At 41.7% G+C, this 19668-nt stretch overlaps 1 protein-coding gene across 1 annotated transcript; it reads left to right on the top strand.

The window, feature by feature from the left end:
* The first annotated feature begins 12630 nt into the window (after positions 1–12630).
* LOC143368827 (adenylate kinase isoenzyme 1) lies at positions 12631–16046 on the top strand. The gene is made up of 3 exons (XM_076811932.1): positions 12631–12697; positions 13803–14012; positions 15454–16046. The coding sequence occupies exons 1-3, from the start codon at positions 12631–12633 to the stop codon at positions 16044–16046; spliced, it is 870 nt and encodes a 289-aa protein (XP_076668047.1).
* Positions 16047–19668: the final 3622 nt, after the last annotated feature.

Genomic DNA, 19668 nt, shown 5'->3' on the forward strand with positions numbered 1-19668 from the left:
AACGCGCCGAACAACCGGTCGTAAGAAAAGATCGCGCCGATACGAAATGTGGATATAACGCGTAATCGTAGTTATATAGACGCATCCTGAATAACGTTAAATATTTGCATTAAACCATCGACCGGATCGGATATCATCCCTTGAACCGGTGTTTTGCGATCCCGCTTATGGCGTACCTGTCCTTTGATAGCCTATCCGTCGTCCAAGGCACAGATAGACTTCTATTCTTCTAAGTTCCTTTGAATTTCGTAGTTCTGAGATTTAGAGAATATTGCAATAGGGAAAAACAAATGTGTCGGTGATTGTGAAAGTGTTGTAAGTCATGTGTTTTTTGTTTCGAGATATATTTTTAGACCGTTGCGTTTGGGCGCATTAACAAAATATTTTTCCATTATTGAACAAAATGTTTCACAACATATATGCTCTTCTAATGTCAAACTTATTTATCATTGTAAAATTTTATCAGTAATTTGTACGGAAATATGTTTTTTAACCGTTTGAATGTCTCTCAAATTAGAAAAGTGTTCAAACGTATTTTTCCGATCTGCTAAATAAATTCAAACATTTTTATTTTCAAACACTTTGCCACTGACAACTTTACCATCTTTGGCAATGTATTCTTATTTCTTTACCACTAATTTACAATTTACTTCTCCTAATTTTTTTCGTATTTTTAACAGAACTAAGTATATTTCGCGTTTTCATTCTTTTTTCTTTTCTTGTCCCACATGTAAGGTTAGTACACGGTGGACAGTGAAATGATTAATGAAAATTGGTGATTCGGTCAGTTATATCGTGATTACGTTTACAATGACTGTGAAAACCAGTGAGACGAGTAGTTCACTTCGTGTCCCTGATCTTTATTAGCGAATGTAGCCATCGTAGCAACAACAATGTTTGCTGCTCCAATGATACTTTTCGCGGACACAGTGTCATGTACGTAACACGATATTAATCTGAAACGCGATACTAATATTTCACACTACTTAAACTCACGTACGCACATTAGAATCGCGTCTTTACCTCCTTGCACTATGATACTTTGCATCTAATACTTGCGCCGAGGTAGGAACGTGGGACCGCGAGATACATCGAGTATCCCATTTTTCCGACTTTCGTTACAACCTCGATTCGCACACTCATGAGAAAATTCGCTTATCGGCATTCCATGCGTATAGGTATATCTCGCATACGAGCGTAACAATATTTGCCCGACGCTAGGGCCCAGACCACCAGTGCTCCGCTTCTCTTGGATTATTTATTGGCTAATCGAGCTTCACTATACTGAAATATATCATCACGAGTGTTTGCACTATGCTTCGAGTGGCTGCAATGGATTTATAAACCCCATACAATGTTGCCGTTGAAACGTTTTACGTTAAACGTTTCCGCGGCGACCCATTTCCAGCCGTCGTCAGCGGGAAATGAAAAACCACGAGGGAACACCACGCCCACGAGCACTAAACCAATAAAACCACTTTGCCGCACGTCGTTACATATTCCTCGGCACGCTGCGCTCAAAATTAATTAAGTCAAATCGAATGCATAGCACCCCTCCGTTGAAGCGCGTACTTTCTTGCGCCACAAGTGGCGCGAGTATTTTCATAGAGCAGCGAAACGACCGTTAATCGCTACTCCCGATGTCGGTGGCGCTACTTTAATCACTCTTTAATTCGATACAAAATTGCGAGCCACGCTTGGACGGGCCTTGTTATTATACATCTGTTCCAGCTGACCGCCAGTCGCGCACGCTGATCAGGCACCCTCGGCCGCGCTGTCGATCTAATTCGCTCTAATTCGATAAAATTCGAACGGGCGAAATCCATTGGCGGCTGTGCGTCGGCGGTGGCACCGGTCTGTCCAGGCATCGTCCCGTCGGCGGGACGGGCGATCGGTAATTAGCGATTTCTCAGCGGTGCCGATCTAATTTTCCGCCGAGCAAATTATCGAGTAGCGGCGCAGATAGAATTAGCCGCGTCGGCCTGGCTGATATCGCTAAATTGCTGCATTCCTACGAGACGTCCGGAGTGCATCTCCCTCGTTATATCATCATCGTTCATCAGCCTCTGGTCTACGCGGCGCGCCGTATAAATATATCGCGTTTGGATCATCCTCTCGATCGCGCGAGCGCGCGGCCACGTCCGTAAATGATTGGGCTAATTTGCCCTCGCCAAAACGATAGTTAGAATAGTACGTCTTTATTGCATCTTATTAAGTCTGGGCGGCGGTAATAAGGGAGCTAAGGGTGGTGAGGAAATATCGCTACCCCCGGACTACCGACACTTAATTACTAAATTACGGTGGAAACGCGAGGCTGCGATTGTAAAGGGCGTCCAAAGAGGAGATTCGATATTTCGGGAGCGTGAGAGGGAACAATGCATTTGATTAACGTAGGCTCATGAACTTATTCCGGTGAAGTTAGTTGCGGTTTAATTGCTTCGATATCGCGAGTGTGGAACTTGCTTCCCTTTATGACGCGTTGTGTGTAAATACGCGGGGACTGGTGATTATGAATTTAGTAATAGTATTATTGCGTCATTGTATGATAACTGAAGATTATCGGGTTGCGCAGCCAACCCAGCGAACACGAGGTACGGCAGTAGTATTAGACATTAGTAGTCATCCGTTTCGGTAAGCCCGTGAACGGCTGTAACTTCGGTAATGGTAGAATTCGAACTTAATATTGCAATCTCTTCTGACACCTTTGATTTACCGATCGATTATGTTAATTGAGCGTTCCTTATGCATTCTCGTGGCATGCTGTATGTTAACAAAAAATTTTACAGTAACAATTTTTGTGCCATTCTGTGATGCAATTAAGGGTGACGAGAAGGGCATTTCGTGGGGAGACAAATTAGAGTAGCATGGGAAACAACGAAAAAATGAAACGCGCTACTTCTACGGGCTGCGCGAAGGAATGGATAAACCATCTTCGTGACTTAGGGAAAAGGGGAGACGTTTCGATGACAGTAGTGTTTTCGTAGGACGGGTTCCACGTGCTAAGTAGCTAGCACGACGTATTCGTCGTGAATAGATCAGAATCTTGAGCGAACGAAGTGATAAAGTTCGTTGCAAGATACACGTGAGAAAATATATGCAAGGTGTGTATGAAAATTCTCTGTACTTAGACATTTTCTCCGAATCAACTCCACGCCCCGAAACGATGAAATATGTTTCTGTACCGTGTCGGTCGTAAAATTTATGTATCACACGTTTTAAGCATAAAATACGTATTTCTTTGAATTCATTACACATAGCCGATGAATGAAACGCGATTTCACGATCTACTTGCTGCGATACTTACATGCATAGTGGATCGTATACAGTACTGCTAAAAAGCTGACAAGAATTTCTGTCTGTTTTCCGTATCACGATATTTAAATTAAAACACGATCGACCGGATAGTTAAATTCTAATGACGGTACTTATTTACGTGATTCTATAAATTTGTTTGTTTATTAGAAGCCCGCGGTGATTGAATGAATGTTATTATTGCTTCTGGCAACAGGCAATAAAATTTGATGCTTATTGCAGCGAATTACGATCTTTCGGAATTACGGTAATATTTCACCCCTCGCAATGAAGGATTTAAAATCGAAGCACTCTGTCTGATAACCTCTTTAAAACAAATTACAAGAGACAATTGTGAATAGAATTCCAAAGCTTTTTTATTTATACCTGACCGTCAAATTCTTGGCGCCGAATTCTAAACAACCGTTTCGAAAGATGTAAAATTAGCGCATGAAGCTAATTGCAGGCGACCACATTACGTCAAGTGGACACAATTATACAAGCAGTGAGCTACCTGCTTTTTTGTCACTTCCATTGGCAGTGTCGTTGACTCGATGACACGATCCATTGGGATCATGAACGTTGCGTCATAATTGTTCCGTCGAAGCGACAACGATCGATGAATTTACACGTTGAATAACGAACGAAACGGAACGGTGTTTTCTCCTGCAGGGCCTCAACGTTGCCGCGATGAATTGCAATTTAGAAGGTTCCCAGTGAGAGACGCATTAAGAGAGTGTCTCTCCGTCGATTTATCAGAAATTTCGTAAGTCCGCTGAGTTCCGTATCGATATTGCGTCTCGAAGGCAGGATGTCAGATTCTACTTAACAGCCTGGCGCTAAGCATGCAAATATTAATAGCCAGGCCTCCTTTCGCTAATAAATTTTTAATTAATAAGCGCCGCGACTTGGCTATAAAATTACCAGCTATTACTGCATCTCTTGCAGCCTCGATTCTTTTCCACGCTCAACATTATTTTCTGGCTAGGTCAAATATTCCGTAATCGACATTTCAGACGTATCATTCGTGTCTCCTAGATACAGAAATTCCTCGCGCTTGCACAGCAATCGTTGCTCAGAAGCTGCTCATTAGTGTACGGCTATAATTTATTAAGTTGTAAATTAGTCCAGTGGCATGGGTTCCATTAATGAAATGTGATTACCTGGCCACAGTCGTCTCTCAAGTACAACGACACAGAAAAACCATTGGCTTCCTGGAAACTTTTATTACATAATTCATTTTCACCTTTACTCTTTTTACCGCAGTGCCCTAGTCGCTACGGTTTATTCCTTTTAAATTGCTGCTGGATGTAATGATAATTTGAAGTCAATGTAACTATCTCGAGTCCTTTTTAATCCTGGCTGCTTTTAGCCGTATCTGTATTCAGTGGAGTCGTTTCAGTCCCAACGTTCCCAGATCGAATTTCAGGGATGACTCGAGATCGACATTAAACTGCAACTGCGAGCGTATCGTCCAGTGCCAGAGATACGCGGTAATTGCCGCAATTTACCTTGCAGATCGCATAAATAGTTTCTTTGTAAGGCCAGCCATGCGACTTTTATCTACAGGCGTTTAGGAGCATGCATCTTGACGCGTTGCAGCGCCACGGTTTGCTCCAATTTTTCCAAGATCGCCCGACCGTTATTTATTAACGCATGGAAATAAACGCGCAATTCATACGCGTGTTAATAACATCACCGGGCATAATTCATCGTTAAAATCTCCTCCGACGAGCGCTCAATCATGGTGCACGGTTTAATATTAGGTGATGACCTAAACATCTAAGGTATTTTCAATGCGACACGCAAACAGCTACGTGAACGGCACGCTTCGTGTAACCGATTTCAGCAGCTTTTGACAATGTTAGGGTAAGGAGGTTCTCAGTTCGAGGTGTATGTATGTATGCTAGTATGTATTACGTTTGTCCGCGAATTTCTCCGTAACTGCTGGACCGATTGTCGTGAAACTTATTGCATTTAGTTTAGCTTCAATCAACTTAGATCACGGAGAAAGAGTTATCGAAATCGGTTCAGTAATTTTGAAGTTACACCAAAAATAAGAAATCTGTTTCATTAACCGACTTCATCATTATTATTACGAGCAGCTCTTTTTGTAGGCCTATCCACATTTTGATAAGTAAATGTAGCTATATAACATAAATGACTAAAAAGTCAAAATTAAAACAGACTTAAAAAAATAAAGTGCACCAAAAAATAAAAACTATTTTCTCCCCCTTTTTGATCTACGATTTTCAGTATTTTTAAGTCGGCGCCAGATTTACACAGTGCAAATGATGAGGCGCCGACATAAAAATATTGAAAATCGTAGATAAAAAAGGGAAAAGAAATATTTTTTTACATTTTGGCGAATTTTCTGTTATAATTTCTTGTGATATGGAAGTCGATTATCTAGTTCTTCAATTTATGAGTCTTTGTGCTCGATGAATGATTGGCGATTGAGTTAATTTTTAAATAATTCTAGGACCTCGAAATAGATCATTGCACTAGGTACTTTAAATTTAATGGAAGTCGTTTGCACACTCTTCTACATGGTTGAATTTGCGTAGTGAAGTACAAATTTCGTTGGGATTTGTATAATATGATCTTGAATCTTTTGTGGTTGTAACGAGATTTTGTAGTAAGAGTATCTGATCACGCGGAAGTTCCATGGGGGTGCGTTCACGTTGAGGCCGCAATTTGTCGATCACAAAATACCTCGGCGAACCAGCAGCATGTGCCAGTTTTGTGACGTCCAAGCCGAGAGCGCCATTTAGTATCATTAATAGAGTTGCATCAGCGTCGAGTGCGCGGTGTATATACATACATCGATACATCGATAGGAGTGGTTCGGCAAATAGATCGGGGCTGAAGATATATACATAAGCAAGGGAGAGAGAAAGGAACACACCCACCTAAGCTTCGACGTTTCTGAACGATCGTGCTGTGTCTACAGGGTGATCCGCGTCAACTTTTTTCCTTGGATCACAGTCGTCATCTATTTGTTTCATTGCAGTTGTTTAAAAATAGCTCGAAGAATAATTCAGGAAGACTAATAATCATGGAACAGCTCTGAACGTTGTTAAAGTGACATTCATTCATACTGACGTTCGTGTTGTTTTAATTATCTCAAGGGTCTCAAATGAATCCATGCATTTCTCCAGAATCTCTACGACTTGGAAGTCGATCGTTTAGTAAAGCAGACGTCTTTACATAACACGGGACGTATCCTCCAAAGCCTCGTGGAAGAAACAACAGAGAAATCCAAGAATTATAGGCACATAAATCTTCTATGAGAGTGCGCACCAAGCGTGGCCATAAAACGGCGATAGAAAAGGGAACGTGGAATGGTGTGATTAAGTAAAAACGAAAGCACGCGGTGAAAGCAAACTCATAGGACCGCGTAAAGCGCGCAGCCGATAATTACAGGGGCGAGTTGTAAAATGTTGATGCGGAGAAAAAATTAGATACGGCGCGGTACCGAGCCGCGATGGAAGCAGAGGTCGCGTACTTGTCGAGCAATTATCCAAAGTAATCTGGCCAAACCGGCAAATGCAATTGTTTGTTTATTAACAGCCGCGCGCGTGGTCCATTGTGTTGGTGTAATGATACACCCGGGCACAGTAGTTAAGAGAAAATGAGACAATTGTTCCTTCATCCCGGTAGGCGACTGTGTTAGAGATTGATCATGTTTGTTGGATGGCTACCACTTAATGCAACGTGAGTATGATTGTTGATAATAACGGGATGCGAGCGAAAACGCAGGAAAATGATGAAACACCGGGAAAGTAGAAGGCGGAGTACATACAGAATACAATCTTATTCGTATTATAACAAGAAAATAGCACCGAGTATTATATTACACACAGACAAATATAATTGAACACATTCTAAGAACTCGTTTAGATTGCTAACTAAAAACCCGACAAAGCACTAACTTGCACAAAGTTGACCTCGTCGAAATTGAAGTGGGTGACGCCAATAATTTATTTAAATTATCGTTAAATTATCGCCCTAGAGCTGTTTAATCTGCATGAAGATTTCCCGTCGGCGAATACCTGTGAATGTGGGAATTAAAAAATACGTGTGTGCAGTGGGGTTGTGTTTCTAAGAAACGATATCGACTGAAACGTCTGTTCTGAATTTGATTCTCCGTTGCACGAAACTTGGCTGCAGCGGCGTGCTTTTCTAGTTGATAGATGTTAGTGTCAGACATTCTTAGCTCGCGACTGTTAATCTAGGAAATTGAAATTTAGATTTAGAAGGACCAATCCTTGAGTTTCGATTATTAGGTCCAGCCTCTGCCTTACGTTTTTCATTCCCAACCTCGATTCGTGACAACTATTTATCTTCATTCGTAGAACGCTGTTCATTGATCGTGGCAGAATAAGGTCTTCTTAGTACAAGTTCCAACTCTGCTGCAAAAGTAGCAGCAAACGGTGTATTGATTAATCCTATCAGAGTATGCGGATCTTGGATCTCACTGTATAAAAAAAAACAAGACAGACCTCTAGAAAAAATACACTCTGAAACACAGGCATTTCGGTATAATCTGCATCGAGCCTCAGTTTTACTTCTATGATTCTATGATAAACTGAAGATACCTTCCATCTTCTGTTCCAGTCATTTCGAAGCGATTTGTTAGATATTACGAAAAATAATTCTATTCCGTTCCCAGTGTTGTAAACTCAAGTGACATTACCTCTACCAAATTACTCATTTCCATGCCAAAATAATTGAGAACAAGGCTGACAAAGAGATCACTGTGAACGTAGACCCAATGAGAAGTACTCAAAACTTTTCTTCGATGGAAGTTTAGTTCTAAGTAGTATGTTGCCTTCATCGCCAGGCCTCCGCGAGGAATGCGATGCAGTTCCTACGTAGCAAGTAAAAGTAATTCTTTCTCAATTAATCATAGGAAGATAAGTTGTAACCCGTCTTCAGAAATTACGCCGCCCGATAATTTTACGTGAACAAGCCGATATCGTTAATGCGATGCCGCAGCATCGTTGCCTATCGTGTCTTTCTCGCTTCGATCCTTTTGAAACGCGGCTGCCGTAACCTGTTCTGGAATCGTTAGATTCAATCTAGACACACCGTGATTCTAGCAATGAAACGGAAGGTATCGATTCCCAATGGAAACTTAAGTACATCCTATATGAAACTGCCGTCCATTCAATGGACCTTTCGATATTCGATCATTGTACTTGGGGACTAATGGCACCGATATCATGCTCTACATGTCAATGAATTCTATTATTTCGCTCGAGGTAATGTTAGACCTCTTTTCCCCTGTCCCTTCCATTTCCGTTATTTGTAGCATCCTGATCGAGATCGCTCCAGAGTGCAATAGCCTCTCCAGCAGGACAAGTGCATTCGAGGACCCCTTTTCTTACGCTTCATGCAAATATCATCCCCTAATTATATTCACCTTATCGTTGAATCCACATTCTCATCAATAGAAGTATCCAAGACAAGTTTATTTTAATTTTAAGATACGTAATTCTCATATACTCTTTTAAGGGGGCATTCTAGTTTGTTCGGTCGAAAAATTAAGCTATTTTTAAAGACTATTTTCTCAATAAATACAACGTACATGAAATAAATCTATTTGGAATTTATTAAGCTAATCTTATATTATACAAAAAGATTTTTTTTAATTTGTTTTACATGTTTTTTTGTAGTGTCAATATGGCACCTCAAAAAAGAGTATTTTCGTGGCGCAGGTGATTTCCCGGCGCAGGGTTATCTGAAACAAAACATTCGAAAAGATTCGAAATCTGTATGAGTGTCGCTATAACCCGTACATCAATTAACAATTTCTATCGAAAAATAACCAAGAAAAAGGGTGTTTTGTCAACCCTTTCTTCAAACCGCTGCCATTTTGTTATTTTTCAACAAAAATTGTTAATTGATGTACAGGTTATAGCGACACTCATACAGATTAAGAATCTTTTCGAATTTTTTGTTTAAGATAAGCCTGAGCCGGGAAATCACCCGCGCCATGAAAATCCCTCTTTTTGGGGGGTGCCACATTGACGCTATAAAAAACATTTAAAACAAATTAAACGAATTAGATTTAAATTTTGTTTTGTACAGTATAAGAGTAGCTTAATACACCCCCAAAAGACTTATTTAATTATATGTTGTATTTACTAAGAAAAAAAATCTTAGAAAATAGCTTTATTTTTCGGCCGATCAAAGTAGAATGACTCCTTAACAATGATGTTCTTTTTTGAAGCACCTCCGTCAACGAACAATTCTCAAGGAACCTTTACACGGAGTCCAAGCAATCAAAATTATCAGTTCTCTTATCGCCAGTCTCCTACGCCAACTGTTCATTGGGCACTTTAGATTACCATATTCGAATAATTTCATAGCTAAAGAGACCTGCGAATAAAAACCACCGTAATGTGGCTATCTCTAAGCACCTAACTCATACTAGTTTTAATCTCCGTAAGTCATGCCGCCTTCTAATCGCTCTAAAAATTCTAGCGTTCGAATATAGTTGTGCGCGCAGGCATCGGCCAACCTGCGCGTTAATGACATATACACGTATTTCTTTCTCAGGCATCATCGATCGACCGTATCCATTTTCCGCGATTGTCCTAATTTATTGCGCGATTCGATCTTATCGAGCGGCGAGTTATGGAACCAGCCGCACGGTAAGCACCATGACGCTAATGCACTTAATCCATCGCGTTCGAAAGAAAATCAGTTCGCGTTCACTGGTTGCCCCTGATCCGTTGGCTGTTTCCTGGTATATCGAACGTGTACGATTCCCTGTTTGCGAGGTGCCGAGCCATTCGAGAACCGACGAAACATTTTATCGACACGCCGTGCGTCCCGTCGGCTTCCAGTTTTGCAAGAATACGCCACCCTAAGCCAAGCATGGTACCGTGGATAGTGATACAGCCGTATATATTTCGGATTTTATCGAAACTATTGTGGTAACCGATAGAATATATGAATGCCTTGGGTCCCCAAACGCGGAACGCTGTGAATTTGCTAATTTATGAGGGTGGATATAGGATACTGTGGCGGTACGTGTTGCACCCTGTGCAGATTAAAACTTATCGATAGTTTACGAGTGCCTGTTGCATAGCATGTGTACTCCGCTGGATAAATTTGTGGAAGGTAGTGTACCTACAGATCTTCCACTCATCGCAAACATATATTCTAAGCTTTACGTGGGGGTGTAAAAGAGTGACGGATTTAAGAAAAGAGGCCCAGGTGGCAAACGTTCTGAGGGGCCCATTTTTCGGGAAAATGAAGAGGCAGTTTACTGAAAACGGGCCAAGTGTAGTAGTACGAAAAAAATGTAGTGTTTGGATACCTATACCTAATCATAATTTTTTTTGGAGATGGTCCCCTAGGGGGCCTCCTGGGCGGGGGCCCAGGCGGCAACTGCTCATCAGCCGCCCTGTTAATTCCGCCACTTGGTGTAAAGGGTTGATAAATAATCTAACTTTCAAGTCAACTTTTCAGACCTTAAACTCTTTTGCAAATATCTTTGTACTAGCATCTCTCGACCTCGCGCATCTGGTATCTACCTACTACTTTTTTATTCAAGGACTGGTGCTTTGCCAGGGTTCGTCAATTACGCAATAGTTCTTACCATAACCCTAAGCGTAAACTGTAAAGGTGCTCTCGGTTTTATGAGAAAATCGTGATCCCGTGAATGCAACGGTGAATTATCGCGTGACCACGCGATTATACGTCACCGTCGTCGCGCAAATCAGTTTTAGAACGAGAGATTTCCCATTCCGTTTTGCAGATACACCGACGTTTATTACGCGACAGTAATTTCGCCTGACCGTAAAGCATTAAATTCGTGAGCAAACCACTGCGCGCGTCACATTCGTCGACGTTATTGTCGAAGCATGTAACTTTTATGTAAGCCACCGCTCCACACTAGTAGCGACACCTTGAATGCACCAGCCTTGGACGTTTGATCGTTTTACTTCGAACCGTCCGCGTGTTTATTCGCTTACTCGTACTACTTGACGTATTATTGTCTTGTTCGTTACCGTTTGCCAAATCCGGATGGAGTAAATTTACAACAAACCTGGGTTTCGTGAGAAATCCTACTTACAAAGGGTCTTTCAATAAGGGCGCTCGATCTTTAAAATTGAATAAAAAGAGGTGTGTGTGAGGTATAGCGGAAATCTTTATTGCGGACTAGCAAAATACCCTGCGCTTCGCTTCGGACCTAAGTAAGAGATATTAAGGCCTCCATGAAAACACATTTCACTCGTTTTCACCACCCCTCTAGGGGTTGATTAGGGCAAAATCCTGAAATTGGGTATCCCTTCGAAGTAAAAACCAAGTTGATATCTAATCGGGCCTAAGAGATTTTGAGGAATCCTAAGGTTTCGGAGTCTTTTCAGATACTACGATTATCTAGAAACGAAGTCGCGTTTACCTTTGAGAGGATATCTCTGTCAAAACTGTACCTACTTTCTTTCCCGCCCTGTTTCACAAATGAATATTTAGAGTGTGCAAAGTTGTCAGGAGAATGTCCACAGTAGCTTTGATATAGGTAATATCCAGGATTCGAAGCATTCATCGCCGCAGTATAATCATGGGACTTGATTTCTAATGCTTTTATGATTCAAAGCTGTCGAACGTATCGAGTGTCGAGAACGGTATCATGTATGCTGTCCTACATATCAAGTCGGATAAGGATTGTTTCTGATCTACGTACTCCTTCTAAGGCACGGTGTGCCTAGAAGCCACTGGTTGCATATTATTCTTCGTTCCAAGGATACAAAATCTAGAGAACTCGGAGGGGGAAGCAATATCGCAATAGTCTTGAATTTTTAAGGTAAATTTAATCCTGTTGCATGACTTCTATTTTGTTAACGGTATCCTACGATCCACCTACTTTATAAATTTATGAAACGATAGGGGGACAGATGGATTACATATATCAACGAAGCTTTTATCTAGACACCTCTTTCTTTCTAGCATTGCTGACAGTCGTAACGAGTCTCGGTAACAGATAAGAGAAAGTTCAGTGTCCCCTTTGAAAATAAAAGTACCACAGTGATCCCAGAATGACCACCCACGAGGAGAACGTGGGTTTCGGTTGGACCGCAACCGATTGTCTCAGAGTAAGTAAGTAAGTAAATAAGACTTAAAATAAATAAGACTTCTTCCGAAGTGTCCCCTTTTTTTATAGTTCTATGTACTCGTACTTAGTTCCACCTTCAACGTCTCGGTAACATAGGAAGTGACACTTAAATGATAAAAAAAAATTCAAGCCGTCAAAAATCCTACTCACAAATATTATTTCTATGCAAAATGAAACTGTTCCCAAAATTTCAGCCAATTCAGAGCATGGGGATTTTTGGAAGATTAGCCGCAGCACAGACGAGGTATAGGATAGACCTAACACCTTACGGATGTTCGTGTCGCCACCCAAACTGTATTACCGACCCATAATTTGAGGCACAGACGAGGTATATCTATACCTCGTCTGTGTTTGAGGTCTGAATGGAATTGCACAGACGTATACCTCGTCTGTGTCATGGGTGTTTCCTATAATACTATCAGTAATCGTTAAAGAAGGAATCCTGCTGGGAATGGAATAACCACATTGGATATATCGTATCACAGACCAAGATACTTCGTCTATGAGATCTCCGCGGGGAGGGACGGTATAGTCGGTACACTCTCAGCCATCTTGTGACGGTCAAGTAGTGCTGTCATCTATGTCCACTTGTTCAAACTTTTTGTGAAAGTGTCAATTTTACATAAGTTCACAATGCGAACTGGCATAGAGTAGAGAGAGGGATAATAGGAGGAAGAAGGTTAGGTTCACACGTTATCTTCTATTTCCCTCGGACCGCTGTCGCCTCTACTTCTTCCCACTGATGTTCTCTCTCCAGGTATTCTTATAGCTCAATGATGTACATATATCTGATACTTTAGGTCTTCCACGTCAAACATGAAAGCATTAAGTTGTTACGGACGTTACAGTCGTGCTCGACCCGTCGAGCTGAAAGGAAGAAGTGGGATATGCACATAATTTTGTTTACATTCTTTTGGTTTTGTGAAATTTCTCAAACAATAGCCAGTATATTCCTATTCTTTGAACAATCCACCTGTAACACTATTTTGAAGTATAAAAGTTTCGCATTGCTCCAAATATAGTTAACAAAATGAAAGTATCGATGTTATACATACCACGTATGAAAAACGATGTAAATATTTATTTTTATGTACTTGTATTACATTATTATAATATTGTAAATGTGTGTTTAAAATAGTGAAGAGACAGAAAATTTAAATCTGCATTATTTCTTATTCCTCTTTGAATCATTCTTTATTTTATGTAATCATTACACCTTCATTAATACACAAAAGTCACATATCGATGGTCCTTACGTTACGAATTTCTATCGATTAAATTCAAACTTCACACCATGAACGGGCCGCGATTCGTACGAATATATGCTGAAGTAAATAGAGAAATGTTCGCATTATGTAATGGAGAGCGGGAGGAATAGTTAAATGTGCAGTATTTTCGGCGGCAGACGACAAGAGGGGTTCTAAAATTGAAAGGATACACAAAACGATCGGTTCGATGGGCAATTGTATAAAGCCTGCCGAATCTCTAATTTCTTCTACTCCTAGAGGCATCAATGTCGACGCCTCGCCGATTAAGGAATCTCAGCTGCCTATCATCTTTTTACACGGAGGACCAGGCGCCGGAAAAAGTTACTCAACTTATACATACTTCGTTTTGCTGGTTCAATTCTCTTGATTATACACAGCATAACCTCCTAATGTCATTAATGTCTAACTGTTACTCCCCAAATAATATAGAATATATTACACAGATCGACAGCCATCTGGACTTGTAACATTCAATAGCTTTGTCGTATAGGTTTTCGTGCGCTGAAAACGAATCCGTAAACCGTTTGTTGCCATCACCCTCAGTTTTTGAGAAATTCGATTTCTAAAAGAAACTGCAAATTTTCAACTTTGCACATCTTTTGTGTCGAAACAGTAACAGCTATTCGGTTGCTTGTTCCGTCAAATTATTCCACGAAAGCTCCCGAATACGATATAAGTTATTGGTGCATTATGAACAGTTAAATATGTTTAAACAAATATCAAAGGGAAAAGAACATCCGAAATGCATTTTTGCAGATATCTTTAAATTTATTTCCAAAACTTAGGGTCTAGGAGAAAATCTAACTACTCCAGGCGATGCAGCAGACATTTTTCCGTCGGAAAACATCAACAGCAGTGTTAAGTCACGTTTTGTTTTCAATACAGAAGCGAAACAGTTTGGCAAAACGTGCGGCGCCGACAGTGGTAGTCACGCGCGTCAAGCGATTGTGTTACGTTAAGCGGCAGTGGATCCCGCGCCGTCGTTGACTACCACTGTCGACGCCGCACGTTTCGCCAAACTACTTTCCTTCTCTATTGAAAACAAAGCGTGACTTACCACTTCTGTTGATGCTTTCCGACGGAAAAATGTCTACCGCCTCGCGTAGAGTGGTTAGATTTTCTCCTATACCCTTAGTTTTGGAAATAAATTTAAAGATATCTGCAAAAATGCATTTCGGGTGTTCTTTTCCCTTTGATCGTTGTTTAAACATATTCAAATGTTCATAATACACTAATAACTTACATCGTTGTATTCGGGAGGGTTCATAGAAGCATTTGATGCAACAAGCAGCCGAATAACTATTACTGTTTCAACACAAAAGATGTTCAAACTTGAAAATTTTGCAGTTTTTTTCAAAATCGAATTTCTCGAAGACTGAGGGCGATGGCGACAAATGGTTTACGGATTCGTTTTCAGCGCACGAAAACCTATTAGAAACGGCTATTGAATGTTACAGGTCCGAAAAATAGTCAAATTTTGTCGAACTGTGTTATCGATCATTCATAACTCGGAATATTTCCTTTTCGCATTACTAACCAAATTCTTAAGGGAATCGTTCCCCTCTTTATCCTGTATTATTACCAATTGATTATCCCGTCAATGGTTGAACAACTTACTCCGAGAAACGTCCACGAACTTCCCTCTTTACTCGACGAAAGTCCACCTTTATCTTTCCAAATAAAGAAATTAATTTCTTCCGCTTAAGAGTAGCGAATTTCTTTTCCACCTTTTAATCTGTAACTAATTGTTAATCATCCCAGGAACGCTGTGCAACAAGGTGGCAGAAAAGTACGGTTTCCTCGATATAATAAGTAGCGACATCATTCGGCACGAGATATTGGCGCGAACAAGCAGAGCTATCCTGCTTGCGCGACTCGTGTCCCAAGGACGACTGGTGCCATCCGATATACTGATCGAACTGATCACTGTGAAGATGTTGAACAATCTGAAGGAGAAGAAGGGATTCATCGTGAGCGGTTTCCCGAGGAAGAGGGAGCAATGCAGGTTGTTCGACAGGGAGGTTCGACGGCCTGATCTCGTTTTATATCTAAACGTACAGGACTCGGTTCTGAACGATCGAGTAATGGCCAGAATGATCACGACCACTGGAAGGATGATCACCGACTTCGACACCATTTACAACGAGATCCAGAAATTCCACAAGAGTAATCGACCGATAATTAAGTACTACAGGAAGCTTCTAGTGGTCATCGACGGCGAACCGGATGTGATGACCGTTTACGAGGAAACGTGCAAAGTTATCGACGACCTTTTAGCGAAATTGCCAACGGCTTCCTCAATTGTAGAATCTGAAAATAATGTGGAACAGCCCGTTAGGCAGCCCGGAAATTAAAAAAATCATGCAACTTTGTGTGCAAGTCGAGTGGCTCATGCCTAAGACAAACCTATCTTTTATTGGTGCCATAGTGCAGTTTTAGGGGGTGAAATCACGCCTTCAAAGAAGTGCAGAATTTTCTTTTTCGTGGAATATCTCGAAAACAATGAGAGATGTTGGAAAGAAGTTTAAACAAAAGTTGCATCTCTTTTTTATATCTATAAAACTGCGTAAAGGTAATTATCGGGTTAAGGATGGGTGGTGTGGGTAACTTGCAACGTATGGATTTCTCGATAATTATTCTTACGCGGTTTAGCAGCATAAAAAAAGATACAACTTTTGTTTATACTTATTTTCAATATCTCTCACCGTTCGCGAGATATTCCAGGAAAAAGAAATTTCTGCATTTTTTCCAAGGGATGATTTCACCCTCCAAAACCGCACTATGGCACCAATAAGAGATAGATTTGTCTTATCCCTGAACTAGTCTACTTGCACACAAAGTTACATATTACTCTGAATATCCGGGTTGCCTAATTCCCTTGTCAGTCTCATTAGGTGCAATTCGCTATACAATGATTCTATGCCAACACTCGTAAAACGTCAATTGTTTATTTTATGAACAAGACATGTATCATAAAGAAGATTTTCTTCATTTAATAAGAAAAGAAGATTCATTGTGAACGAAAAGCGATTCGTCTTCAGTATGCAGTGAACATATTCTGCCTGCATAATTACATATAAGTAACGTTACTGTGTGAAATATTGTAATTAATGAACGTAGTATTCGATGAAACAGAATTTTTTAATAAAACCAGTTGTTCTTTTACTCGTGTTAGAAACAATATGTGGGAATTCAGTGAGAAGGATTATTCTTGGATAAGCAGATTAATAACTTAATTCTAATACAGTCTCAGATATTTTTTATTAGCAAGAGACTTGGTTGGTTTCTACCGCTTAACATCAACATCATTTTCTCCATGACTCTACCAATGAAGGGAATAATTGCCAAACTAACTGCTCGGAATAATTGGCTAACTAACTGTCGTCCGCACATTTTTCCGTGTACACGCGAAAACTGTTTTTGATGGGCATGTATTTACCGTGCGCCTGCGTCCGCGCGCCTCCATTTATACTCCGGCGTACGTCTGTATTTATTCATCCCCTATATGTGTTTCCGCTCGTTTTAATCAGTAGATGGATGGTTGCTTCTATTTATGAACCCACGTACACGAGTTGAAGCCACGCTCGTATCTGTACAAACCTAACTCACCCCTCTAACTAATCGCCCCTGTGTGAGTGTACACGATTCGCTTGGCGAATATATTCATAAACGTGCATGCACCTTCTATGACGTTCATCTGCACGTGAATCCTCCACCCTGTCTTGGTGGATGACTGATAGACCGCCTTCAGGTGTGGTGGTGGCATGGATGGATGCTGAACCGTTGGAACCTGGGGTTAAACTTTCCTCAAAAGCGAAAGAATATTGTGTCGAAATAAGAAGTACTCTGAGTATTCGAAACATTCATGTATAAGTTACTTAACTAATTTGTAAAAGTTTATGTATTCGAATCTCAGATGTAACTTAATATATACATAATTTCTTCAACCCCTCCTTTACAAGGTAAGCGGCCGAATCTCCAGACATGCATAAATATATAATCGAATTTTACATGAAATATGAATTAAACAGCCGACTGGCCTTCGCAGTTTTCAAATTAAATGTACACTTAAATATAACACGAATATTTGGAACATCACTTTTGAAAAAGTACATGTAATCTTTCATCCCCCACTGTTTTATAAACTACCAGAATTCTGACAACAAATGACTGCCAGATAAAAGGGGCGTGCTCGTTAATGGGGCACCGCTTACTTTGGACTCAAGCGCAATTTCATATCGAATCATCACCCCGGCGGTATCATTTTTAATCACCCTCGCTGCGTCCACCCCTGGCAGCGCCCGATCGCACGGTTCGCGCGTCTTGCTGTGTACGTGGCCGCGTATCGATGCCCTCCGACGGTTTTCTTGGTGTGTCGGTGTGGGTGGTCGGGCGGTTGGCTGCGTTTATGAGGGTGCGGGGGCCCCGAAATTGAAAAGCACCCCAGCGAGAGCTAGCGAGGGTGGTCGTGCAGCAGTCATTGACAAGCGAAAGACCGTATCAGAGGGTAATCCTATTGGTGGACGGCAGCGTCGCGACGTCCAGGCGTCATTGGTCCGCTTTCGAACCGCTGGGCGTGGCCTCGTGTTCCGCGAGGGGTTGGTGGGGGTGAGGTGGCCTGGCTGCACCCCTGGCAACGATTACTGGAAAACCACAGGGTCGTTCGGCGGTAGGGATCCAGCATGGCGGACCTGGCAACCCCTCCGGCCGGAATTCACCACTACCACCACGGCTATTGCACAGACCGCTGCGACTGTTCACCGTTAAACCCACCGGCAGCCAGTGGATTTCGCTCGATTTGTCCGGGGGAACACTTCAGGAATCGGAAGTTCGATCGAACGATTAATTGCTCCGTTAACTGGTCTTTTCGTATCCCGACTGTCCCAACGACGTCGCGGGGATGCAAGACGTTGCTCGTTGCTGACGGAGATATTCGACGCAGCAACTAGGCAGAACTCTTCCGCTGTGTAATCAAAATCAGAGATACTGGTACAGAGTCAAGAGATCAGTTTTGCATTCACTGCTATAAATACTGTCAGTGATGTTTTTAGTTACTGTTTTGTACTGTTACAGTCTTAGATGTAGGGTTCGAGATCTGGCCTGGCGTTATTAAATGCAATTGAGTTTACACTGCAGGAGTCGATGAATATCGAGGATTATTGACAATTTTAGACACTAATGGTTAACTGTGCATGGTAGCAAGTAAGAACTCACTATTAGAGATCATTTTCCCTTGTACGAAGGGGAACGGCTGTAGCAAGTAGTATAGGTCAACCATATCCGCGTCAAGCATACAAATGAAATTACACGTCACCAGATAACAATGGAATATCCTTGACGTGGTTTAAGATACTCAGACGATAAAAAACACTTCGAGCAACCAATTTACGAACCCAGCAAGATCTATTACACCCTTAATCCCCCGATTCATCAAGTACTCAGAGAAACACCCGCAGGTGAACCTCAAATGAACTGCGTCCCTCTTCGAACCACGTTTCAAAGAACATTTTTTCAATCATCCTCCAGTTGCACGGTGCGTCTGATTCCAGCCAGAAGCACCGAGCATTTTCACCTCGATCCCCGTGAAAATGGGTGCAGGATGAAAAGGTGAGAGGGAAAGACTTGCTAAGGGGGAAGAGGGAAAGGGGACGAGTTACACTACCACCACGTAGCCAACGATCAACAATTGCACGACGTTCACGGGGGTGGAGGTAGGCGTCGTCTGGTGACGGTGGCCAGAGGGTGGGGGGTTGGAGCGTCGTCGACCAGGCGTCAACCGACGCGGAGGGGTGCGCGCAGGCGCCGCGACGCTCGTCGTCGGCGAAGCGCCACGTCAAACGTGCCGGCTATAGGTTAAATCCTCCCGCTCCTCGTTTTTGTTGTTTTTCCGGCGTTGCCTCCTGATCCCGCCTTCAAAAGTGCCAACGGACCAATCGGTGGCTCCCGAGCTCGCGGGACGCTCGGCGTCGGGATACC

Source organism: Andrena cerasifolii, chromosome 5 (assembly GCF_050908995.1).
Source record: "Andrena cerasifolii isolate SP2316 chromosome 5, iyAndCera1_principal, whole genome shotgun sequence".
Taxonomy (NCBI): domain Eukaryota; kingdom Metazoa; phylum Arthropoda; class Insecta; order Hymenoptera; family Andrenidae; genus Andrena; species Andrena cerasifolii.